We start from the raw sequence: 27985 nt of genomic DNA on the forward strand, positions 1-27985 counted from the left end.
AACTTAAAGTTCTGTGTATGTTAGATTGTGTAACACTTAACAACATACACGTTACATATACTTTTAAATATACACACACACATGTGTGTGTGTGTGCATGTGTGTTTACTCATGTTATGATAATTTCTGTAAATGAGTATAAGATGTTATTAATTGCCTGTGCTATTACAATGTTTTTGTTAGTACCCAATGAGGCAGAATGTGACTTTCCAGTCTTTCAATAATCCCTAGGACTGAAAGGACTTTGAGCATATTTTCCATGAGGAATTGGGCCGTAAATAAAAGAGACATTTAGGTTGCTGATTTTTAAAGAAAAGCTCTTCATAGAATGAAACAACTCAAAATTACATGAAAAGTTATAATTTGTGTGGCAGGAAAAATTCAAATAACTGATGTTTTGTACTGATTAGCACTAAAGCCATAAAGAAAAATAAATGGGGAACAAAAAGCCAACCGTTAGATAAAACATAGGAAGGTGTGTGATTTTTTTCTCCTTATTTATCTTACATTTCACTCATCCTCCTTTTTACTGAGTTTTCCCTCCTCAATGTTAGTTTTAGCCCGTAGTTTTTCTTCTACGCTTTCTTTTCTACAAATTGTCTCCAGCAGCTTTTCTGTAGGTTCCAGCTACAGTGCTATTTACTGTAACACAAAGGAAGCATCCTCCTTTGTTCTCAGCTCATCTAGCAGTCCTAAAAAAAAATCTTTCTCTATTAATGTACTTCTACACAGAAGTCATAATTGTGTTTATAAGAATACTTATCTGATACCTTTATTAAACAAATCAACCATGTTAAAAATGGGAAACTATTAGGCCAAGATTTCTTTTTAAAAATGATCAAGATGGACTTGAAGAAAAACATCCAACAGCCAAATGATCATTGACTGTAGAGATTTCCTGTTAAAGAGACACAACCCAGCAAAAACCAGCAAGATGCAAATATGAAATAATTTTTCTCTTTACTATCCCCTACAAGAAGGAATAAATGTGATGACTTCTGTCCTCACTGTCACACACCAGCACATTAGCAGGAGTATGCAGGCTGTGTTGACACAAAGGAGTCCACAGTGCTGTTCCAAAACAGTGAGTTCACGCGTGAAAGAAATTGGCTGCTTTCAAAATATCTGTGTGATTAATTTCCCTTTAATTGACTATTTAATTACCAATACTTTCACTGTCTAGAGATTAGAAATGTTATCTTTACCAAGGATAATATGGTAACATTGACAAAGGTAGGAATTGCTATTACTGGAATTAGATTCAGTTGCCTTCTGCACTAATAGGATATAAAAACCCAGCACAGTAACACTGCAACTTCTTTATTTAATAATTACAGAAATAATTTCATAAGATAATATACCAACATTATTGTACACCAAGTATATAGAGGATTACAAATTAAATACTGGAATAATCACATTTAGAAGGAGATTATCCCTTTAGCCCTGACCTCTGAAATACAACACTTCTGCTCACACCATGGAAATACACATTTTTGTACACTAGTAAAAAAAGTCCAAAAAAGGTTGAAAGAGCATAGGTTAGAAACAAGTGAGCTATGCAATGATACAGACACTCATTAAGTAAGAGGGAAAGAGATGAGTACAACGTGCGAAGGACAATGCACACACCTACTCTGTAGCAAAGCCACAAATAAAAGATCCTTCAGTGCCAGTAGAAAACTCCTATGTGAGCTACACAGTAAGTCCAGCAAGAGCTTTACAACAGGAATTTACGTGAGAGAAAAACCATTCACAATGTTATTGTTCAGTTTACATTTGCGCTCAACTCTGTCTTTTCCATAAGATTCAAGTAATGGATGATGAGGTGTTTCAATGTCATGAAATGGCAACATCTAAATGCCATATTCAAGGGTCTATGACACCTATTAATTATTTCTTTCTGATAAAACCAGAAAAAGAATATTCCAAATCAAAAGACCCTTGTAAGATATCTCATTCCCATTACATTTCCAATTAGAAACATTCTCACTTTGGTTACATGGTTGTGTTCAGACCCATGGCTCTTTCTATACAAAATCAAGTAGGAATAAAAGAGGATTGCCCTGTAAAATAAGTTTATGACCTTGGCTATAACTACTACAGCCACCTGACTACAGGTCAGAGAGGATCTGTAATGATTTGAAAATAATTATCTGCATACATTCCTATGTATAAGGTCATTTACAGGCCAAGGGCAAATTTTCCCCTTCTATGCATGTTACAAATCTGCTACCTGTGGAGTCTATCACAGTGCTGATTCTGCACTGATGGGTGGCTCCTATTTCCATCAGTGTGTTTGTGGTGCTGAAAAAGCAATAAGAGAGGCTAGGGCAAAGAGATTTCTCTTACTGCTGGTTGAACCCTACTTCACCTAACACCATGCCAGTACAAGCCACCCTTCTAATTTTACACTGCTGATGCACAGTTCTAATCAGCTGCTTCTGCATGCATAATGATTTGCACATGGTGGGTGGGAGAGGCCTCATTTTTTTGCATTCATTATTTTAATTGTACATATTGTACACAGTGAAATTCACTGTATTCATTGAAATAGAGAAAAGTCTGGCTGCTGATTGCATTTTTTACTGTATTCTTGGGTATGTTCACATCCAATCTTGTGGTTGAATCCCACTGCACAGAGCTTTGCTTTCTCAGCTTCCTACCATTTTGATCCTATAGTGGCTGTGGTAAAAGAAACACACTTCTTGGCCCTGCTTATCTGTTATTTAGTGACACTGATCTGGCCTTAGTGCATCCCAAATTGAAGGTCAAATATTTAAATTTTTCTTTTCTTTTCTTCTTTGGTTTTCTTACAAAGGTGCATTGGAATTCATGACTATGCGGATCCAATGAAGGGCACCATAAAGAAACAGGTGACTGCAGGACACTATTAATAACTAAGCGGAAGAGCATCACTCACAACAGAAGGATAGATGTCTTCCCCTGGTCCCATTGTATTATTTTGAAATACAGATAGCTTCTGGTATCAAATTCCACACTAACAAACCAGCCTCACAATCATACAGTTCCACTGACTGCAAGAGCTTCATTTCAGGTTGGCAGCTTTTAGAGAGAAGTAAAAAGATAGCTTCTCAAGATTTCACTCTGCTGTTACTGGTCTCAGACCAGCTCTTGGACCCAGTCATGGTGACTGAACAAAGTCTGGCAGTATTTGCAAAATACTCGTAAAAGATGTCAAAAGCTCTTACATTGTTGTTCAGCAGTACATCATCTGGCCTCTCTCTCATCAGATGTGAAACTCTCCAAAGCTCTCAAGCCTCTCCCCTCAGGATTTTTAAATTTTGTTTCATTCTATCCTTCATTCATTTTCTCACTGATTTTTTTTTTTTTTTCAGGAACCATTTCAAACTCTGGCTGGACTTTCCCCAGATAGACAAGAAATCACACTATGCTTCCAACAGAATTGAAGTGAATCCCACCTTCCTCATCACAACCAATTAGGGCACCTTCAGACCGAGCAACTCCTACAGAGCTCTGGGCTCTTATCTTAGTCCCTTCACACTCTTTGTTTTCAGAATATAATCAATCCTTCCAGTACAAAATTGGAAAAGGGGATGATTTTTTAACTTCTTGGGCTTGCCCTCTCTTAGTTGCAACTTTTCCTCTTTTCTCATCACAACTTAAGAAGTTCTCTACCTGCACAACTTTTCTAGTCTTCTCATTTGAACCTGAAGTCCTCCTCTTCCATTTTTCCTTGCCTCTGTTTTCACTCCTCCCTTACTCTCTTCATCACTTCTCAGCTCATCTTCTATAACATCAAGCTTGGGCTTTTTTGAGCTCGCTTTTTTTTTTGATGTTTTTTGTTTGTTTGTTTGTTTGGGTTTTTTCGTTTTGTTTTTGTTTGTTTGTTTTTTGTTTTTTGTTTTTTTGTTGTTGTTGTTTTTCTTTTTTGTTTTGTTTTGTTTTTATTATTTTGGTTTGGTTTTTTGTAGTTGTTTTTTGGTTTTTTTGAGAAAAATAATCCAGTCTGTCTCTGAAACTATGAATTGAGTTTCTCATTGTGCTCAATGAATGACTTGCAGAAGGTTCACTTCCTCCTATCCTTGGACTATCAGTCTTCTGACTAGAATCACCTTTGTGTGTATCCAAATCCTTACTCAGCATAGTCTTGCCCCATGATATTTTTTCCTGTTACTTTAACATATAATTCAACCTCTGTGCTTAGACTTTTGCATGATTTACAGTTCAGAACTATTTGTTCAATTAAAACTGCCACACACTACACTTGCTTACAATACAATTATTGAACTCTTTACAGTCTGTCTCTGAAAGGAGAAAATGTAATTTTCTTCATAAAATAGCAGTCAATGGCACTAGTATGTGGAATCTCCAGCCACATTTACCACTGTGTAAGACAAGTGAAAGTCTACATAAAGAATAAGAAAACATAATATTGCAGAAAAGGAAAACTGAATCTGTTTTCTTTGCTTGCAATAATCACACAAAATCATGTGAAGTTCATTTTTCATGTTTTTCCATCCTAGATCTACCATCTTTCAGACCTTTTCTACATTATTAGCAACACCTTTTAGTGAAATTAAACAAGAGAAATGTGCCAGAACAGCAATCACATTCCAAGAAATGTGCATCATAAGTAGTGAAGCTGTGCAGTATTTTAAAAATTGACGAATTTGATTTTTAAGACTAAGCTATGACTATACTGGACAAATTAAAACCATGAAGTTCTGCTAAATGAAGCAGCAAGCTATTTTGAATTACATTTAGGAAGATATTTATCTACGTGTAGTTGACTGGCTATACACTAAATGAGAATGCACAAGCACATGTGACCATAAATATGAATGTACATGGACCCTTCAGTCTGTGTGAAAAGGATCATCAATTCAGTCTACAACCTGTGCTGTGTCTACTATCAGGCTCACACAGTTTTCTTACTGGCAAAATACCTTTTTCTGCAACTTTTGTTCTTTGCACACATACATACAGACACACTAGCCAATGCAGTCAGCTGCATCTGAAGTGCAGCTAAGGGCACCCTCTGATATTTCAGTTCCTTAAACTCCCTCTTCCATAAAATTTTTGTAGCAAAGACAGAGTAGAATTAGTCCTGGTTCATGTCTTATCCAGAGCAGGTTCAGAAGAGACCTTATTTATTACCTGGGGTTCTTCTCTGTTACCTTTTTTTAAGTCCTGCCGTGTTTGGAAGCAATAATACTGCAAACCACTCATATTTCACTCCCTGTTTAAGAAGCTACTTAAGAATCACTCTAAGATGTCCAGAATCCAATGTTACAGTGTCAAGGTTAATTGTGTAGCTAAAGGCCATGATTAAGTTCCACCTGTTCTCTGGGAGGATTTAGTTTCCGATGCTACTTTCCCAGATGCACATGGAAGCTGACACAGCCAACCACAGGACGTCTGCCTGCAGATCCTCTCTTCCCAAAGAAATGCTGACCCACATCAACCTGAATGAGTCGGATTCCCATCTACACTCATTTACCGGCAGAGCTGTTAAAGGGGCCATACTGTGAAAAACCATTCTGGCTCATTTACCTTTTTTTTGTAATTTATGGAGGATGTCTCAATCACATCAACATCTTTAGACAGCAATGATACATTCTCTGCTTCTTAGTTCCTCTTCCCCTTAAAAAATACCCCCACTTAGCAAGGCTACTATGTCAGTTTAAAACAAGAGATCTCTATCTACAGGTAACAGACACCCTATTCTGAAGCTGCCACTGTAGCTAAGGGTTGCTTTTTTAAAAAAAATTTTCCTCCTCACATTGAAGCAAACAAATTAATGACCAAGTTGTTGAGCTGTAAGTACACCTCAGTTAAAGCATCTCCATAATACTGCTCACAATCCTGATCACATTTGCAGGATTGGAACAGAGAAGAATGTAGCTACCCACAATGGAATGAGTTGGAAAAGGACAGGGTATCTAACTATCTAACTTTGAAGTACCTAATTAAAATTAGGAGAGCTGAAAGAGGCACTAGAAAACCCTCCGAAGCTCTATGGTGTTGGTTTATAAAGATTTCCTATAATTTTTACCAGCCGAGACTCGGGTAGCCTCCCTTGTAGCTGACAAAGACCAATCAGTGTCGGATTTTTAAAACTGACACATTGTTGCACCAATGAGAAAGTTCATGCATCTTTGTGAAACACACATGTAAAGACAAAAAAAACCTGGGAAAGCTCTTTCTGGACTCTCGGAAGGTAACACTGGCTAGGGCTCCCTCCAGGCGGCCCAGGCCGGGCCGGGGCAGGCTCAGGAAGCCGCCGGGCCCCGTTTTCAACCAGGCGCCCTCACAGCCATGGGGAGAGAGGCCTGTTGTTAATTTCTTAGCCCCCCTGGCAGGCCAGGGAGCCCGTGGCTTGGCAGAACCCTGTCCTGCTGCCAGCCTGGAGTGGCTGTGGGCCGGCTGGACTCGCCTTGCAGCCCTCATGGCCTGGGGGAGAGGCAGCTGGGGAGAGAACTGGGGAGAGAACAGAATGGGGTCTGGGGAGAGACAGCTGGGGAGAGAATGGAGCGGGGCATGGGGGAGAGAACAGAACGGGGCCTGGGGAAGAGGCAGCTGGGCCCCGTTCTGGCAAGGCCTTCCCCAGACCCTTTGCCTGCTAGGCAGGGTGGCGGGAAGACCCCCAGGCATGTCTGGAATTGAATGCAGCAAACGCCAGGTAATAGTCAGGGTACCAGAAAACTCATGGCCGCTTTCTGGCTGGGCCCTACAATCCTAGAGCAGCCCCAGCGCGGCCTTGAAAGACTCTTTATTGTAAATAGCTCCGGCCGCCTCACCTGGAAGAGATCACAGAACCTTCTGCTGCCCGGGAAAGGTATTGACTTTTTCACTGCCCAAAATGAGACTTTTCAGGTACTTTGTTCTCTGTCCTGAGTGAAAGAAAAGGACCAAGATGGTGATACACACAGAAACAGCATGAAAGCACCGAGGTCTGACAGAAGGAAGAGTCAGGTTCCAGATGAGGGAAGGACGAGAGTCATGGACTGAAATTTATTTTTTTTTAAGCTATGGAGAAGAGATGCTTGTTTCCCTTGTTTCATAAAGATATTATGGGGTGGATGTGACTGTTCTAACTGTAGATAGGAGCAGAGGCATGGTGTTAGAGTAAGTAGATGTTGAAATGGCTGTGATCCCCTGAGTTTTGAATAGTGAGAAGATGAAGACCCCTGCTGCTCCCCAGGGAAGAAAAAAATGAAGAAAGACCTCTGTTTTAGAAAATGAAGACAGCTTTTGTTTGAACAGTTACAATCTTTAAAGTGTGCCCCATAGTTGATACGGTACTCAGTAACGGTTCTGGAAAAACTGTTAGTTGAAGAAGATATTTTTTACATAGTGATCATAATTCCATTCTCCCAAGCGGCTGATCACTGTGACATCAAGGCCACGAGAAAACTGTTTCTTGCATAGAAATCTCCATCGGTTGAAGAGAGAGGTCTCCTCCCCCAAATGAATTGGTGAAAGACTGTTTTAGAGATGGTAAACTGACTGAGTTTTCTGTACATTTTCAGTATGAAAGAAGTGTGGGGACGGGGAGGAAAAATTGTCTAAAATTTTATCCTGAGTTTTTTTTACTTTTTTATAATTTCTAATAATAAAGTTTCTCTTTGTACCATTTAAAGTTGAGCCTATTTTGCCTTCCTCCTAATCCTATCTCACAGCAGGAAAATTTCAAATTGGTGAACCAAAACCACAACAGCCTTGTTCTTAGAAAGCAAGTAATAAACGTCAGGAATTAATTTGGTGTGCACCGAGTACGGGAGCTCAATGGCAAGGATCACTGCTCCAAGGCCAGCTGGTGGACATAACAGTGCACATGAACTTCCTTTCACTACCAGTGATGGTCAATGAGAACTGTGCCTAGCTTTACATTCAAAGAACCTGCTTGTAGAAGTAAGGTGGTGCTTAGTAGAAACATTGCCCTGACTGCTGGGAGCAAATTAAAGTTTGTGAAAATTACCATGGACACAAAAGCTAATCACTTAAATGCTAGGTGACTGATTAATAGAGAATGCCTACTGTAGCATGAATACTTTTCAGAGAACATGGATGGGTAACAGCCAATTGCATTAAGACTTTCTTTAGCACCAAGAGGGTACAAACCATCAGCTCAGAGCTGCCGCAGGCAACACCAGCAGGATGGCAGAAAAAGACAGTCTCATTCTTCTCCCTGGATTTCTCACCACTCAAATTTGACACACTTGGGCCTGAGCAGTGTGACTGGACAGACATTTCCAGTCCCTGCAGGAACATGCAGACTCTGACCTGAGAAACTACCTGAACATGCCAACAGGAAAAGCAAATTATTCAAGTTTTTTCATGGCCTCAAGACACTATGGCTCAACAGTGAAAGCATAAATGTGTCTCAGTTTCTTTGTTGTTTTACTGTCATGCTTCTCTTGTACTTGCCACAGAACTTCTAGAGTATGCCATGTCCAAGACTCAGGTATGGCTTGCTTTGCCAATGAGTGAAAGGAAGAATATTTCCTCTGATTCCTTGCCTTCATGATAGATTATCTGGTGCACTGCACCCTAAGCCAACCATAAGACATTTTGTACTATTGTTTTTCTAAAATAAAGCCATGTGTACTTATTTTATATTTTTCTTTACCAAAACAACAGGGTGCTGAATAAATAGAAAGGAAAGTTTTCCTCCCTTGTCAGCCTTCCTCTGCACAGCACAGAATGCAGGAACAGCCATATTGGGCCAAACAAATGAAACATCTGTCGTCCTGCCTCTGACATGAGCCAAAAGCACCTTCCTGAGGGGTTGTGCTAACACAGAACAAGTGCATACCAGAACACCTTTGCCACACCACATCACAAAGATTGCATGTGCCAGAGTTGATACCCTTGTGCTTAATAGCGGTATCACTGAAACTCACAGCTGCTGGGCAGGAACAGGCCCTGTGCCACCCACCTGACTCACAACCTGCACTCTTAAGGCACCTGAGCTTTACTATGCCACTGGCAGGTTGCATGACTTCATGTGATGGCAGCAGAATAGTCTGCATTAGTGTTTGCCTTGAGCACCCTGGGAGAGGCCCCTGCAAAAGCAGATACAATGTACAAGCTCCAGGCACCATGAGAAGCAGCTACAACATCTGCCTAGCTGGCAAGCCAGACCTCAAAAGCACAGAAAAAGGAATTTAGCAGGGGAGGCTCTCTGCTACTCTCCAAAATGACTGACAGCTGTGAGGGCTTACAGGCCTCCAAGACAGCCATGGGGAGAAATTTTTAGCTTGTGGTAGCCACAAAGACAGGATTTGACCTTTTAATTCGAAGGTTTTAATTTGACCTTCAAGCTACTAGAGAGACATTCAACAAATGCACAACTGCAACAGAGACAGCGGAAGGCAGAAAACATGGACAGCTCATAGTGCCACATATCCCAACGTGCCACAGGAGAAGAACAGATAACAGCACAGCGTCAGAGGATGTGTGACAGAACACTGCAATGCCCTCCAATAAAGCAAGGGATATCAACAGGTTCTGTGCAAAAAGGAATGTTATTACAAGGTATGTTTCTGTTGCTGCCTGTTGCTACAAGTCACAGAAATGTAACTTTCTGAAAGGGCACAAACCTCTCTTGCAAGACCTTTTTATAAAAGTAACAAATATTTCAGCAGCAGGCACCAGCTCCTATGCCAGGGAGATCCCACATGAAATAAAGGGCTCTGGTTAATCAATTCCCTTTTTTTTTACAAATGTTTTTCTCCCAGTTTGAATTACTCACATCTGCTGACCGGAACTAAAGTCAAAATTCTCCTACTTAAAAGGCCATAAATGGCATGTCTCTATGTTGAGGCTGGCCCTGTCAAATGTTGAGGCAAACCCATGATCACACCCCTCACAAGGGTTACAAATGGACTCCCTCCGGCTGCAGATGCTTCCACCTATGCTCTGCAGAAGAGTTGTGGCATTACAGAAATTGTGCCACAACTGTAGGCTATCCTCTTCTTACTTATGAAAAGGATGCCTTTAAAACCAAAATGGCTGTGAGGGAAAAGACCTCACACTACACTCTGTAGTACACTCTCAGCCAGCTCTGTACCACACCATCAATGCTCAGAGCAGGCAGGAGGCTTCTGATAGAGGGAGGACCACAGTCATGACTGGCTGGCCACAGTGCAAAGAAGTGAAACTTCATGACAAATATAATCACAGAACAGTTTGGGCTGGAAGGGGCCTTAGATATCACCTGGTTTCAACCTGTTTGCCATGGGCAACCTTCCACTGTCCCACACTGCTCAAAACCCCATCCAGCTCAGCCTTAAATACTTCCAGGGATGAGGCATCCACAACTTCTCTGGGCAACTTGTTCCAGAGTCTCACCATCATCAAGGTAAAAAATTTCTTCCTAATATCCAAACTAAACCTACAGTCTTTCAGTTAGTTCACGTATTTTGTCATCTGTCAGGAAAAGGTGAACGACCTTTTATAAATACGTCTTGTATGTTTACATCACTCCACCTTGTTCTATTCACACAGGGTATTCAGGGTGTTCAGCCATGCCAGACAGTTGAAGGAACAGTGCATTAGCCTTTGACACCATGAATAAAATTGATGTAGGCTAAATAATAGTTATTAGATAGTTTGCCCATTTTACTTCAATATAAAGGATCCTGTTACATTGCTCTGTCTCTGACCTCTTTTCTAAGAAGCTTCAAAAATCAGAGAAAATTAGAAATATTCTCAATCCTGCCCTATTTTTCTTTTTTTTCTAATTTCAAAGACAGATCTCATTTTCCTAAATGTGTTTTCTCATTTCCACACTAGAAGTGCCATCAAGTCTTCCTGGCTTTTGCTATTGACAAAGCAAACAGCACTAAATGGGACAAAACATGACAGAGTACCAAAGACAAAGAAGGACAGGCTCTTCATTAACAAGGTAATTCTGATTTTTTTGCAGAATGCAGAAGTGTCAGGACAAAATGGGCTTTAAGGGCAGCACAAAAATTCTTTCACTTAGGATGACTATTCCTATGTCACTCATGACCCACACATGGAAAAAAAAAAATCCTTACACTGGATTATCATCCAGTCTGAGCATAGAATATAAACCTAATGTTTTAAGTGCATAAATGTGAAAACCTGGAACACTAGCCACTGTGAGGCAGAGAGGCATGCTCATATTGCACCAGTGAGGAAGCATTGGGAGGTACAGTATCTCCAGGAAAACAGTAATTGAGAAGAGCTGTGAGTCACTTGAAAGGTGTGTTTGGCTACCCAAAAGAGAACACTTTGGAGGATTCACTGGTTGCAGTGAATTAATAGCTAATGTACAATCCTGATCCCAGGTTATAGATATTAACCCTGCATCAGGATGTGTGTGTGAAAAAGACGTATAAAAAATCTTAATTGAACTTTTCTCCAGAACTGAAGTAAAACCTTAAGTGCTTCTTTTACTAGATATTCATGAAACTTAACTACCTTTTGTCTTGATTTTTCTTATTTCTAAATGTTTGTACTTTTTCATTTCCTCCTAAGATGCAACAGCACTGCTGCAATAATGGTTTTGCAGCACTTCTTGTGCTTCTTGTTTATTCTGAAGGAATAGACACCATAAACCAGTTTACTCTGCTTTGTGCTGAGTGTGGGACTAGACACTTGCAGAGTGCCTGTCAGCTTCAGCTGTTCTGTTGAAACTCAGTTCAAGCTGGTCCAGCCTTCAGGAGAAACCTCTGTGGCCAGTCATTTCCATATTTGCCATTTTCCTAACTGGAGATCATACAGTGGGCCTAATTTCTAACAAGAACACCTTCTATTTATCTACTATTCATGTTCCAAGCTGCAGTGTTTAAGAACTGCTTGGTTTTTAGCATTAAGTTTTCTAGCATTGCATCTTGACACTTCCTCAAAGGGAGATCAAAACCAAGCACATATGTTCTTCATAGTAAATGGAGAACTGGGACAACTCAGAAATAGAGAGAAAGATTAGATAGATAGATAGATAGATAGATAGATAGATAGATAGATAGATAGATAGATAGATAGATAGATAGACAGATAGATAGATAGATAGATAGATAGATAGATAGATAGATAGATAGATAGATAGATAGATAATATAGGCCAGCTTTGCTGTTCTTTACTAGTTATCTTTCTTTCTAAACCACTGATTTTTATTTAATCTGATTACTTCTTCCCTCTGATCACAGGTAAACTTATCATTATCATGATCTGCTTTCTCTCCACCTTCCATTCCTCTCATCCTCTTATTTCCTCCTATATCCCATCTCATTTCTTTCTAAATTTCTCCATGGACTAAACCACAATTTGCCCTCACAAAGTAACACATTCCCAAAATAGCATGACCTGCATATGGCCAAAAATTTCATATACAAGAAGGTGAGAATTCATCTTTTGCACATAAAAAAACTAAGGAGAAACTCTAGACTGTGTAAAATAAAGACCTGTGAAGCAAATGTAGACTGAACATGGAGTTGAGGCTCTGCAGTTTAAACTTCTAGGACTGTCTTATTCTTTCACTACCTTGAACTAGGAGCTCTGCTATGCCTCAGCCCATGCCAAAGTAGAGCCTTAGCAACCATCATTTTCAGCTCTCCTCATTTCTACTGTATCCATGCCTTCTCTTTGATCTCTTTGGATTTCACCTCTAAGCTGTCCTCAACTCAGCATCTCCCTAGTTCTCTATTTCACTTCCTGTATGCCACATCCATTCATACTCCTTCATCCCATCACCTGCCTTTATACTGTTTTAGAGGAAAGGGGAGTGAGATATAACAGGTACTTGTTGTTTATACTTGCCTTACTTATTTTTTACTAGCAATTGCCATGAGGTGTCAGATAATTTTCCTTTGTTCATAATATCAGTGTTCATAATACCACCATGGCAGTCTGAATCATATAAAGCTCTAAGCAAGCTAGTAGCTCCTTTTCTCCCTTAGTCATTACAACTGAGTTTACATTTTGAAATCAAAGCAGATCAGAGTCAAATGCACCACTGTGTCATTAAAAATTCCCCAGTTCAGATTTGAACTCTCTTCATAAATCTTGTGCTACGTATGGGGCATCATCTACTTGCTTGTTCCTACTACAGAAACAGCTACATTCTTCTGTTGTATCTTGCACTTTGGGGTTGGACTCAGGAAACCTAACAGCAGACCAAACAGACATCAGAGACCTAGAGATCAAATTTTATATAAGTAAGAACAATAGAACTCAAAAATGTCTAACAGTATGATCTGATAGGGTGACACAGACCCAAACCAATGCAATAAACAGTGCTTTTTTATTTACTGAAACACAAGAGAATTAAATATTTTAAGAACTTTGTAAAATCCTTTACACAAAAGTACCTTCATGGATCAGTTAATATAAACTCTCATTCTTTGACATACTTATAGCAATTTACTTCTTCAAAGTAAGGTACTCAGAAGCATTAACCACTCTTCCAATGTTCATGTGGTAAAGCAATGCTACAGTCCCCATTAACAAGTGATGCACATAAGACAGAAAATTTATATTAGTGGCCCCTGACTGCAGGGACTGGAATATCAGCATCAAACAGTAAAAAAAGCTCCTTGTGTGTGGTTCAGATGAGCAATATCATCATTGCCTTTACATTGTCTACTCTCTAAAAATACTGCAGATTTGAGCACATTCATTTTTCTCTACATCTGATCTTACAATGCTGACTCACATGAATTGATCCCTCTTTTATATTCTGCTCATTGACTAAGTAATAGAATGTTCTAAAGGATCGACACCCACAGAATTGGCATTTGGGTAGGTACAACACAGCACAAAATCACTTCTATAGGTAAAAGTGGAAAGTATTTCAGAAAGTCAAGCATAAAATGTGTTCCCAAGCTGCAAACTTGATCTTTTAAATGATTTGTCTGAAAAGGCAAAATTGTAGCCATTACTGCTACAAGCTTAATGCATACCAATTTGAACATTAGGTCATACTTGTCAAACTGGAGATCTTTGCTGAATATGCAAAGCTTTTATTTTGTAATTGTTTTAGAATTAAGAGTAAAAGAATTATTTCTATTTTAACTGCATTTCACTGTTCTCCTGCTTTATAAACAATAACCCAATTGCTTGAGCAAAACATGTGATGCATGAGTTAATAATAAACATAAAAACTCTCCCTTTTCCCACATCAATACTTCAAACTACTCAGAGTCATCTAAACACTCCAAAATCTTAACTCTTCAATCACCATTCTGAATGAGTGAGGGTTTGTTTAAAGTCCCTTGCAATCAGCGCCTCTCTGACAACAAGGTGAAGTCAAGGAAAATGTATTAAAGCAAAAAAAACCATTTGCTATTTGCTTACAGACGAGTAAGACACAAAAGATCTTTCTTGACAGCCCTTAAGTAGCACAGTCCAACACAGCAAAGGAATATGTAAAAGTTTCAGATATAATGGTAAGGCACTCTACTTTCACCTGGATTGTATTTAAAGCCATGTAAATATGATTGTTTGGGTAAAGTCAGTCATTATGTTATGCCATTTTGTCAGAAGGACAGTTCTGCTTTGGAAGGAGACTCTCACCATGCTTTTGTACAGTGTTTCTTACCCAGACTGAAATATGGTAAGACAACTGAGAAATATGCTGCAACTGAAATGAGTTCCAAGCTGCCCTCCCCTGTATAGTCTTTTGGACCAGAGCTCAGTTACAAGACGTTACGAGCAAATTAAATAGAGTGAACTGTAACACACTGAGAAGAAGAAATATCCTTGAACTATCAGCATGATTCTGTTGGAATAATGCTTTTATTTAAAAAGATTTCAAGGATGTTCATGGCCCAATACAGATGTTACACAAATCACTTGAGAGACAGAGCTAACAAGAAGCAGCAGAAAATACCTTTTTTGGACTTTGGTAGGAAAAATCCATGAGAGTATTCCTAATTTTTTTTTAATCAGCTTGATTAAAGAGAGCAGTATTCTCATTCTCATTGACAGTCCAAATTTTAAACTTACACTCAAGAAAGTTGACAAGCAGCTAACAAGAACTTTAAGGAAAGGTATTATTTTGGGGTGTTTGTCCTAAAAGAGACACAGTTTCTTTCTAAATCAACCACACAATCTCATTACCTGATCACAGAAAGGTAAATTTCTGTACCCTGATCTGCACAAACTTGAAAGGCTTTGAACTGGGTTAAGAATTCATAGTCAGGACATATTTTTAGACACAGGAGGTAGTTCAGAGAGTGCTTGAGGAAGGAGAAGCACCTTTCAAAGCATGACGTGCAAGCCCACAGACACGAGAAGAGAGCATGCCTAAATACAATGTGAATTTCAGATGGTTTTTTCCCTTTTCTTTGCACTTTGCACTCAGCTCAAGGCATTGACAAAAACTTCATACAACATAAGAAAAAAAAATCCCCCTCACCACACAGAGAACAGGTACACATGTTTCCCTCTACTTCTATCAGTTTCTACCTGTTAACTTGGAAGACACTGCTTTGAGTAAGAGTGGCTTCTCTTCCCTTTCTGATTTTGGTAAAACCTACACAAATTCCATTTATCTCTATCACTAAAGCTCCTGTGATAATACTCATGTCCATGACTATCCACCTACAGATTCCCCAGGAAGTAGGGAGTATTAGGGATATTGTCTTGTCACTGGAATAGGAACAATTGATATGATAAAAAAGTTTTCATCCGTTTAACTGAACAATGCTATTTTGAAGTTTATCCACTAATTTATCTTCCATCAGTTTTCTTCATACTTCTCTTCAAGCCTAGTGGCATGATTAACATCTGGAAACTGTGTATTGGGCTAGTTATGCTGCAAACCACCTGGTTGCTTCCATCATTATTCAACATGCAAAGTAGAATAAAACAGGATTAGAATTACTCTTCCACAAATCCTCTCAGGGAGTTCACAAATGTTCCCTTGTCCTCTCTACTCCAGTTCCCTTGTTATTTTTTAGTTTCATAAGCTGGTTAGATGGAGTCAGAAATAAACACAAAATGGTAAGAGCTGTCTTGGCAGCCTCCAGTGAATTCCCACCGTAAGCATTTTCACATCCCACAGCAAGCAAGCAAGCAAGCAAGCCAAGGTGTTTCGTAAGAGCAACCCACAAGCCTTAAAAAATGCATTTACAAAATTAACTGAAGCTTTCACCATTTATGCTATACATCTTGCAAAGGTCTAAAAATCTCCCCTCTAGATCCAAGCAAACAAAAGCAGATTTTCATACAGAGCTATTGTCACTAGGCCCCTTATAAGGTGTTTAAAATGTACATAAGCAGCGAAATAGAGAATTATGTTTCACTAATTATTCTGATGAATTTTGCTATGGAAATCTGAAGTCTAGCACATCATGAGGGTTTTTTGTACTAACCCTATTTTAAGACTCCTCTAGCACAGACCACAGTTCTGTTCTGTACTAATACTGTTCCCAAAGTCAATCATTAGAAACTGCTATGTCCTCTAGCTCTGAAAGACAAAGTAAAAAGAATTAAGGCAAGAAAATTAAAACAACTGCTTCATACAGTACAATCCATCTTCAATCAGAATACATAGCATCCCAAACAAAATGTTTCCAAGTGCTTTGCTTGTCCTCCTCACCTCTAAAAACACTCTTATTACTAGAGTTTGGAAAGGTAACTGGGTAAAATGAACATATCCCCAACTTATTCTTTTAGCTTAGATATACCAAATGAATAGAGAAAAGTAAAAAACAATAGGGATAATTTATTTTTATACAGCTCTTCAACATGTTGATGACATATTGATGAGTACTGCCAAAGACCTGGCAGTTCCCAGAGGACATGGTGCTCCCTAACACAGAGAGTGGACACTTTTCTGCTCCATTCTGGAAAGAAGACTGGAAAGAAGTACTGGAAAGAAGACATCAGGCTGAGTTCTGTGGGAGCCTCAGCATGTGCAGTGCTTCCAGGTATGGGCAGCTCTGACACAGCCATAGCTCAGACACACCAGCCTGCTCCACATCTCTTTCTGGGACTCAGTCACTGTCAGTCCCACACTCCAACGGTGCTCAAGCTATGTAAGTACAAAACAACTCAGCAAAGACACAAGTCTAAGAAGTGGGCAGACGATGCCCATGTAAAAGATGGGACAAACTGACATTTAAAAGTAGGAGGCATAAAACAATGTCTACAGAAGCTGCAGATGCCTGCTCTGAACCCAAATGAGATGAAAATGTCATCCCTTACATAAAGATATTGCCTACAGAACACACAGTTATGTTAGCCTATATACATTTTTTCTTCTGATTTTCAATTGAACTTTTTCAAATGGTTACATGAAAAGTACCATTGGTGACAGTTTGACTGCTCCAATTACCTAATGGTTATTTTTTTTTCCAAATTGCTTGCTGAAAAGGGGTGCGTAGATATTTAATGACACGTTGTCTAAGTGACCATGTTGTGTTCTCAGAGCATAACAGAAAAAAGAACCACAGCCTTTTGTACATTTCTGCCTGATGTAACTTAGGAAGTTACTTCTTATGAATGCAAAAACGTCATTAATTCTGGAGAGGATTTTTAAATCTTGTTTTATAAATATTTTCCATGGAAATTTGGATATTTAGCTCCTTCCCATTTCCCTACTGAGACTGTTTATTAAACTACCACTATAGCACACTGTATGTACACAAAGTTTGGATTCATTTTGCTATGACTGAATTAAATCTTAAATGCCTCAGAATTGTCAGGTAGCTGACTTGACCCTTTTATTTGCAAGTTCCAAGATACACATTTAAATGTATTGATAATTAATGACTGAAAAAAATCCTTTAATCATGCTCACATTATTTTCCTCTTGTTCAAATAGACCAGGTTACTTATTTTCATATTTTAATTCTCAACATATACTTGCACTGCAGGCTTTTCAGAATAGGCAATATTTGCCCATTAGCCCAGGTATTACATATCTATTATATCTAATCCCAAGTCATTAAATATTATTTTAATATAAATTCACTAATACTGATAATGATAAATAGAGAGAGTGTTTTTGGGATTTTGGGCTATGGATAGATCTAAACAGTGAGTCTGAGGTGTGAATGCATGCTTTGGAGAAGTTTGAGGTCCTCTTAAGGGACAGATGAAAGTCACTCCTTTCTCATGAAAGACTCAAGAGTAATTTGTAACTCATAGTGATATTTCACCAGTAAAAATAAAAATAGAAAACAGTACATATGAGGTTACTGCCTTTTTGTAATTTCATATAGTCATTTCCATGAAATCATATTCTTATTAAAATATGATCTACATGGACAATTTTGCAACAGAGAACTACTCAGGTCAAACTTTTTGATTCGGCAAGAGTGCTATTTTTGTGAGAAGAGCTGTATCTGAAGATACCAAAAAAGAAATAGCTTACTGGAAGGTAACATAGCACTACAACACAAAATAACTTTGTGCATTCTCCCTCAAGGTAGGGTTTATTTCCTAATTTCTTTAATAATGTTGTGTTGAAATATTTAATGCATGTTTTGAAAAACCTAACAAGTATTCCACTTTAAAGAGCTGACATCAAACAATTCTCTCAGTTTCTCTCCATCAGCTTCCACCTACTTCAGCTCTCTAAATGCAATTCAGAAAGCATCAAACACAGATAAAATTTAGGCTGAACTGTTCAGTTACAGACTAGCCCTCTGCCAAAACTCTGCAGCTCAATGCTGCTGACTTCATGTTCTATTTGGGATATTTCACAATGATTCTTCTTTTCTAATGCTACCCCAAACAGCCGAGACTCTGTCGTATAGGAAGGACATGAGAGATAATATTACCATCCCAGCAGTTGATCTGCACTGACTACATTTCTGTTCTGCTCAAATATCATTTGTTCCATGAAATCTACTCTAAACAGAATACAGGAACACAAAATATAAAGTAGGTATCTTTGAAAACAGCACTTATCAAGAGCATGTAAGTATTATCAAAATATGCATCCAAGTGGTACTGTGCCATCAGCACATTTGAGAAGAAGGACATGAGATTAACAGGAGTCTACCAAAAGATTACTTACCATGTTCTCCACAGACCCTCATCTATATATCTCAAGAACAAATGCTCATCTCCTTTAGCACACAGCAAAGCATCTTCTAGGTCTCTCAACAAGACAGCAAAGTTGGTTTTTTAAATTTCTTTTTTTAAAATTTCTTTTATCTTTTTTTAATACAATTTCACCCACATCATTAGACACAGACTGATTATACCAGTAAAAGTGTATAGTAATGGAGCTGTTGCAGGTACCTCTGTGTTACACATACCTCCATCTGGCTGCAAAATAAATAAATGAATAAATGAAGGGCTGAGATTTCCCCCTTCCACAGGGACACGAGTACTTGCGAGTCTCTCCAGATGCTGCTCCCCAAGAAGCACATGAAAATGCATCTCTCAGAAAGCACCACTTTGAAAAGATCCACTGCAAATGCACCTTCTGCTCTTGTCATTGCTTCCCCTTCACCTTAATGGGACATTGTAGTGTTGTCTAAAGTGCCTCTTACATACAGCATAAATTCTTATCAATCAAACTTGCAACAGAATAAATTTCATTTCCTATCTTCTTCCTTCTTACACTGACTTGAGAAATATTTTACTCCTGGAATTGCCTCAGGGGGCTTTGCAGCAGAAGGCAGAGTAATGGTATTCATCCTAAGAAGAATACAGAACTGTTTGATCCAAAATTCTGCACTCTGTCTACAACTACCTCTGCCCTTATGCCCTTATGCCCTGATGAATAAACAAAATATTAAATGTGGTGGCATTTAATGTAGTTATTTTGACTCCTCCTAGTTCAGCAGATTACAGTCTCAGCTCATACGACACACAAGAATCCAGGAAGGTGCAAACCAACCCTGCTTACCTTTCATTCCAAACTTAGAGTGTCTTCCAAACTTCAGAATAATGAGGGTTATTACTAAGCCAGTGCACACCAGTGCTGCAATTCCCACCACAACGTACACCTAAAAAAAAAAATAGAGGACTCAATTAGACCTGTTTGCTTTGTTTTTGTGTCTTCAAATACATCCAGTTATGAAAAGAGATTGATTACAACTGGGAAACACTTGCACTCAGATCACACAGTGCAGAAAACAGACACTTGTTGAGGTTTCTTCTGTTCTGCAGAGAACAGAGATTCAGACACTTGTGATAACTTTTTCAACATCCTACACATTCAGGGCAGGTGGGAGGGAATGTACATCACCCTTTTTTCTTCCAGCAGAGTGGCACGTTACAAGAAAACACGTAAGAACAACACACAGGAAAAAAGAATTTGCTGTAGGAAAGGTTGAACACTCCAGGTTGAGTACTGGAGTGGCTGTGAAGGTTCCGTCCCTGGAAATACCAAAACCAGAAAGGGCACAACCATAAAGAACTATACTGGCCCTGCTTTAATCCAGGGACCTTGGACCAGAGGACCTGCACAGGTTCCCACCTTTACCACCTTGGCAGTTCAATGACTGTGTTAGCAGATGAGACAAGACTGTCTTGGATCCTCCAGCTTTTTAGTACATTGTGCCAACTCCCAGTCTGCTCTCTGGCTCATGATTGCACACTCTCCTCTGCTTGCTGCTTTACAGAGTCACTGATGGAGGAAGGCTGCAATGTCAACCACTTTGGTAACCCACTATCACTCTGCAACATTTCAGTTCAGGAAAACATGAGAGGCAAGGCAGCAAAGGACGAAGCCCACCAGTTCAGCCACTTGTACTAACATCAAGCTATTTAATCAAAAACCTACATGAAATTGTGTCTCAAAACATAAAGCCAGATTTTGAAAATTCATTGCAGCACATCACCTCTCTAACGTGGAGATGAATCCATATATTCATATATATAACTAATGATCTTCAAATTACCTTGGAGGTCTCCATTTTGTAAATGAAGATTTGCTCTCCTTGACTAAAAATTAGATGCAAAGTCTTAAGCTAAAAAAATGAAGTCAAGTTGTTCAGAAAAGCAAGACACAAAACAGTGGTTTTACTTGAACTGAAAAGTGATTCACTCATCCAAAAAAAAAAAAAAAAAAAAAAAAGCGGGGGGGGAAGGATAAGAGTGAGGAGCACTGATTTTATTTTTCAATCTTTTTTTTCCTGAGTTTTGATCAAAACACAGTAATAGCTATATTTTCTGATAGGCCAGAGTCTTATTATAGTGTCTGAAATTTTGTAAGTTATATAGCAAAAAGTCCACAAAGATCACAGACCAGGAAACAATGCATATACTTACAGTGATGCTATCTTCATTCTCTTTGTTGGAAACATCCGTTGAAGTGATTTGATTACTGTTATTTGTGGCATCTCCAAGATCATTAGGTGTGGTTTCATACTCTTAAGAGAGGAAAAAATGTTGCTTTTATAACTTCATAACTTTGATGCAGAAATTGTTTTCTATATTATTTCTGCTCTGTAAGATGGTAAGGCCACTATCAACTTTGGGAATTTAAGCTCTTTGACACAACTCACAATTGCTAAATAAACTGGAATGTTTTGGGATGGAATCGCTGTGGCATGTAATTGAACAAATGTGCTGTGACTGGCAAAAGTGAAAAAAAGAAGCAGTCTACATCATAATGTGTATCCCTTCTGGAAACAATAGAGTTAAATGAGAACTCTATCCGTAGAGCTATTTTTATGTGCTACTGACTTCCCATTAAAAATGAAAGACTGCCCTCTACACTGAACTTCACCAAGACTGTATTCAGTCAAATATAGGACAGTCTTAGATTTTAGCTTGAGAACTTCTGTTTTACTGAGAAACAGTTGGCAGATAGGTTTCAAGCTATCTTAATAATATTAAATGTGAAATAGCTGCTTTCATTTGTTTAATAAATAATTTTAAAAAACCTATAATATGCATAAAGGTTAAGGTATCATTGCTATCATACAGATAAACCTTTAAAAATTAAAGTGCCTGAGATGGTATGAAGAAATTTGATTGATTTATCAAAATAAATCCACTGACATGGCTGCAGGGGCAAAACCAGAACTATTCTATACCAGGAATGATCATGTCTCAATTATTTATAAGAACTTCAAAATAAAACACAGATATTTACAGTCCACAATTTCCTGAAAAAATTACTTAAATGAGAGAAAATAATTAGATCTTACATATATGAAGTTAAGATAAACTTGCATTAAAATAAAATTTTAAAATGCATTTATTTTATTATTACATCTGGGAACGCCCATAACATTTTAATTTCATGCCTGCAATGTATGCAGATGAAAGAAACAAAGAGCAATTACTGCACCTGTTATAAAATACACCTCTAGCATCACACCTTAAGTTTGCAATTAAATGGATATTTCTTTACATGTTTTGATTAAAATCAGTGCCATAAGCCTGCCTGAAATCTTAAATGTGAATCTGAAAAAGCTCTTGCTTTTTCTACAGTAGCAGGAGCATTTCTGAGCATGGAGCTCCAGCTGAGCAAGGACAGGGAGGGCTTGCACCTAAGCACAATTCTCCTTTCGCTCCCAAGGCCAATTTGGAGAGCTCAGCTGGCAGTGTTAGTAAGAAGTTACACTGGGCTTTTGATCTTCAGGCATGCAAGGACACATTTGCTTTCTGCAAAGCACTTGCAGGCTGCAGATTTTTTTTTGGTACAGGAAGCTGTCAGCTACCTCTGGCACCAGTGCTGCAGTCAGCACAGTCAGGATGTCTAAACAACTCACATAGTCTATTTGGGCTCCAAACTGTGCATGCCAAAGGACAGAACTCTTTCAAGACAAAAGACACATTAAATATAAAGAGTTTCAAGAGGAAAAAAAATATTCCTGATCTTTAACTATTTGAATTCTCCAACTCTGCACTGCATCTGTGTAGGCATAGCTTATCATGCAGCAAGGTTAGAGCAGCAGCAACAAGAGGATGAACAGCATTCCTTGCTCATCCAGGTAGCACAATAGCTGCCTGGATGGCTCACCTGCAAAAGCAGCCTGGATTTTTGGACAAGGCTCTGTGCTGATCATCTGTCAGTGCGAGTACATCCTTTGCCAGAGCTGAGGAGGAGGCTTCATCATTTACAGGCAAAGCCTGCTTTATAACAAGTACCTCAGCCTAAAAAAACTGGGCCTTCTTTACAATTATCTGGGAAAAATTTTACAAATATGGTTTTGGCCAAACATATATTTATTATTGTTTTATAAGACTAAAGTATAAACCAAATATTTAGAGCCTTTGCTGCTCTGACTTTGTAAAACAAACTTTTAAGAGGGAAATTTTTTTCTCCAAATTTCACTTGTAAATAACAGCTGGTGCTATTTGTAGTTCTGTTTATGCTCAGGCCTGTTCTGGCTACTGGAAATCACACCCTGGAGGGCTAATGAGGACCACGGGTCTGGTCTGTGAATCCCCTGCAATTCTATATTAAAATGGGCAAGAGCTAAGGGAGACTACATTGATATACTGGTGATTTGCTGACATTGCTTGCTTTCTAACTGCAAATCATTTGCATTTGAGGTATTGCCAGATCTTCAAAGCCCTTCGAAATGGGTGGATCAGGCAAGGAAAATACACGCGACAGCAATCCAGCCCAAGCCGGACGATTTGAATTAAACAAATTCCTGTTCATTTCACTGTGAAATCCTGACATAGACACTGAGAACTCCTACAGACAGTGTCACGCCTTTTGACTCATGCCAGATAAGGCTCATATTGCTTTAGGGCCAGGTTCTCTGGTGCTCTGTACCTCATGCAGCCACCAGTGACTAATAACAGCTGCGGTGATTAGCAGCTGATGCTGGCAAGTATTTTACAGCCATTTCACAAGCAAGGTGCATGGGAAAAACACAAGAGCACAGCCACATCAGCACTGGGGGTCACTCTGCACTGTCATTCTGGGGTCTGGCAGATACGGGGCGGGTTGTCCCTCTCATGTTCACAACGATACTAGAAGAGGCATCATGGCATGAAAATACGAACTCAGAGCCAAAAGAGCTGGCTTTGCACTCAGTGTCCTGTTCAGACCCATGTGAGTCGGTTTATTTCTCTCAGTGAATTTCCAGAGGTCCACAGAGGTGAGCTAAGGCACAAAGCAGCTGCTCCGCACTTGCGGCAAGCAGCGCCCTTGCAGGTAGGGGCAAACTCACCTCATCATATCTTCTGATTTCTGTTGTATGTTTAAAACACTTAACAAAAACATTTGGAAACCGCTTCACATCACGAGGACAGCAGTTTCAAACAGCAGAAAGGACAGCCAGGAATAATAAGGACGGCTGCCTTCACCAACACTAGATCTTACAGGCTGTGATCTGCCAGCAAAACTCGAAGCACACACCACGGCAGAAACCCACCCAAGACAGTCAAAGCACAGGACTCACAAGGCTAAACCATACACACATATCAGCACCTTGATAAAAAGGTCAGAATCAAAATCTTCATGCATACAGCTCATATAACACAACACGAAGAAACTGTGCAAACCATGGCCACTTTCCCATTCCCAACCCTCCCTTCTCCTCCTCCCCCAAAATAAAGATTTTGGAGGGAGAGGGAGGGGAAGCTATCCTTAGGAGTTTCTAAGCATTTGAAGTCAAATTGATGCTTCAATTGCACATTTGCTAAAGTTTAATGATGTGGAATGGAATCAAAGCAACAACATTTAGATCAGCTTTAGGTAACCTGAGTCATGGGCTATTTCATCCAAACAAAAAGTACTCTGAACAGGATCCAGCTTCAAGCTGTTGGTGTATGGAGGGTAAGATGAACTTTTCTACTCACCAGAAGTATTCCAGAAATATTTTTAAAAACCAGACAGTTGCTTTTCATTCTGCAGCTTCTATTTTAGTGCACACTGGCTTTCACTTGGTACATTTCGCCTAACTAAGAAACTAATGTGAACACTGTGCCATCAAAATCTCCTGGCACACACTCAGCTACCACTGAATTGATGGTCTGCTTATGCAAGAGAGATTAAGGAAAGGTACAAATGAGCGGACAGAGCAAAATAAATTGCCTACAGGAAAACTTACTTGTGCCAACTTCATTTCTAAGTGGGATTTAGGGGTACATTTTTGGAGGCAAAACAAGTATGGAATCATCCCTGAAAAAATAAATTAAGTTCTATAAAGAGAAATCACAAACTCTCTTTCCTCCAAGAAATGCCTCCAAAAGCTTCACAAAATCTCATGTCTGTGAACTACATCACACAGCTGTCATCCTACAGGATCAACTGCACCCATTTGCAGCAGTGGATTTATGCTTCACCTAATGTGAATCAAAAGCAGCACAGTAAGGAAAACATCATATTGTCATTACATATGTTAAATATAAGACAGGAGAACCAAAACCACAAAGTACCTTTTAGAGATGTATTATTCTATTTGACATTTCAATGTAACTGAGCCTAATATTTGAACTTTAAATGTTCAGTTCCTCCATTTCTATTGTTAAAAGAAAAGAAAATCAAATATATACCATAAACATCTGGATCCAAAATCGGGCCACTACCTGTACATGGAAAAGAGAGAGAGAAAAAAAAAGGAAGAAAAGCTTTGTAAATAAATTGCAAATGTTGGAAAAATAAAAGTTTCTCTAGGAGTAGTTTTAAGAGTTTACTTTTTTTTGCCATTAGGAAATTCTAAGTATCTACTTAGATAAATGCAAATTATAAATGCAAATCAACATCAATAACAGCAGTTTATTAATTACAATTGCAAGCATCTTAGAGTTATCCCAAAGGTTAATACTGATGTGTGCTTCAGGTGTGCACATGGCACTAACTGTGCAAAATCCTGCCTTCCACTATATATGTATACATATATATATACATATATATATATATACATATATACATACATATATATACATATATATACATATATATACACTATATATATATGTATGTATGTGTGTCTGTGTGTGTGTGGAATAAGTGAAAGAGTATCTATTCCTGTTGAAAAATGATAGGTAAAATTATTTTCCCTGAATTCGGGTGGAAGCAGATTTAACGGAGCTTTAAGAATCACTGATTTTTACCTGATTAAAAAAAAAGAATGCTACTGCATCATTGTGCAAGCAAACCATTTTAAGCTGTGAGCTGTCAAGTTAAGGGCTACAGGTAGAAATTACCTAAGCAGAACCACCTGATTCACTCTGCAAAAGAATGCTTCCAAGAAGCCAGCTGCACAGCTGGTCCCAGGCAGAACTCTTACTGAAAGAGTCAGATACCTTAGAAACCACACTTTACACTAGCAAATGGATACCTGTCTAGTCTACACTTCTCTAAATTTTACTAGCTCCTGTTTGCAGCTTTTTCTAATAACTTACTGCATGTCTATAAGGTTTAGCATGTATGTGAGTAAAATGCACAGAATAGCCACAGAAATTAGTGAACTGTTAAACTGTGTTTTGCAAGATACTTGTGTTTGAACATATTCATTCTGATCCATAATGTACCTCTAGCACAGCGTATGTAGTAGGTTTATAGTTATCCCTCCATATTTTTCCTTTCTATTTTTGCAAGTTTGGAAATAAAATTAGCAAATAATTAAAATCTCAAAAGATGAATCCAACTTCAATAAACATAATTTTGTTTGTTCTACTATACAGTAAATCCATAGCACTAGCATTGCACAAGCATAATGCCACAGTGAAGTAAGAGAAGAACACTGTTTTTAACAGCACAAGAACCTGTGTTGAAAATACCAGTTGCAGCCCATTTGTAGAATGGCAGCAGAAAATTAGACATATTTTAAAATGCCCTTGACGATACTTCAGTATCTAGGGATACATGTCAATAGAACCCATGAGAACTGTCATGTCAATCAGCAGAAATAAATAACCAGTGAAGAAAGCCTGACTATCAAGTAATCTGACCAGAGCTTTTTTGTCCACAAAAGTTCATGAATTCAGTTTTCCAAGTGTAGAACATCCAACTGCTGAAAAGTAGTATTTCTAACTCACATTCTGTAATCTGAAGTGGAAATTAAACCCCAAACCACAAAATAACTCCCAGTCCCTTATTTATGAGTTAACTATCAGCATTTTTGTTTCTATTTACTGGAATTGGGATAAACTAAGAAGGTGAATATAAACAAGAAGTCATCAATTCCATTCAAATCTTTTATATCTTTGTATCTTTTATATAACTAAACACTTCAAATAAAGCTACAAAAATCAAGATGGTGGACAACCCCCAAATTTCTGTTTAGAATTACCTTTTCTGTTTAGCACGTAAAAACATACCAACTTAATCATCAGTTGGAGTTATTTTAACATTAAACTTCATCACAGCCCTTTTGCATGTTTTCACACAATTACTTTCTAGGCCACGTACAGAACAGCACTGCTGTTTTGGCCCCCATTAGGAGAGCTTGTTGAGTAAATGAGCTATCAAAAGCCTTAACCTATTCACTCATCTTTATAAACTACATCAACTACACTTGGCCTGTTTATTTCTTTCTTTATAAATTTGGCATTTTCAAATTAAAGCAGCAGCAAAAGACTCAATCCAAAAACATACCTCTGCAAAAGACATCTTATGCTGCACAAGCAATATGCTGCTTCTAAGGCATACGTAGCATATTGTTTTACTTTGGCAAGATATATGTGACTTGGACTCCTTCAGCTGAATTTTAACATAGAGAGCTAATAGATGAATATGCTTAATTAAAAATATCTATTACTGGCAAAAATCTCTCCCACCTTCACTAGCCGTTTTGGATCAACTATGAGAACAGCCTCCAGAATAAACCATGACCATTTCTTGCTTAGTCTTCACAGCAGTTAGTCTCAAATAATCAAGTCACTCTCATCAAAAATTAGAAACAAAAAACTTTAGCAGACTAAAGATAGGTAAAAATTCAGCCAGTTAAACATGAAATTCATTCTTCCATGTCTTCACATTTAAAACAAATTCTTAATTTACAACATTAACCATCATTAGCACAATCAAAATCCCAATGGTTTCCTCTCTTTTATGCATGCATTCTCAGATCTGTGAAGAACAGTTCTTCAAGAAGCATGCTGAAAGTTATGAGCATCTTAGCACAAATTACATCTTCATCATGTT

General features: G+C 38.5%; 1 protein-coding gene across 6 annotated transcripts in view; it reads right to left on the minus strand.

Moving 5' to 3' along the window:
- NTRK2 (neurotrophic receptor tyrosine kinase 2) overlaps positions 1-27985 on the minus strand; it is a 201170-nt gene that overhangs the window by 123587 nt on the left and 49598 nt on the right. For all 6 annotated transcript variants that reach the window (XM_056513945.1, XM_056513951.1, XM_056513946.1 and 3 more), the window contains exons 9-11: positions 25390-25422; positions 21196-21296; positions 19829-19928 (exon numbers count right to left, since the gene is read on the minus strand). In XM_056513945.1, the coding sequence (XP_056369920.1) occupies positions 19829-19928; positions 21196-21296; positions 25390-25422 (234 nt within the window). The remainder of the gene's footprint in view (positions 1-19828; positions 19929-21195; positions 21297-25389; positions 25423-27985) is intronic.

The sequence above is a fragment of the Oenanthe melanoleuca genome, chromosome Z (assembly GCF_029582105.1).
Source record: "Oenanthe melanoleuca isolate GR-GAL-2019-014 chromosome Z, OMel1.0, whole genome shotgun sequence".
Taxonomy (NCBI): Eukaryota; Metazoa; Chordata; class Aves; order Passeriformes; family Muscicapidae; genus Oenanthe; species Oenanthe melanoleuca.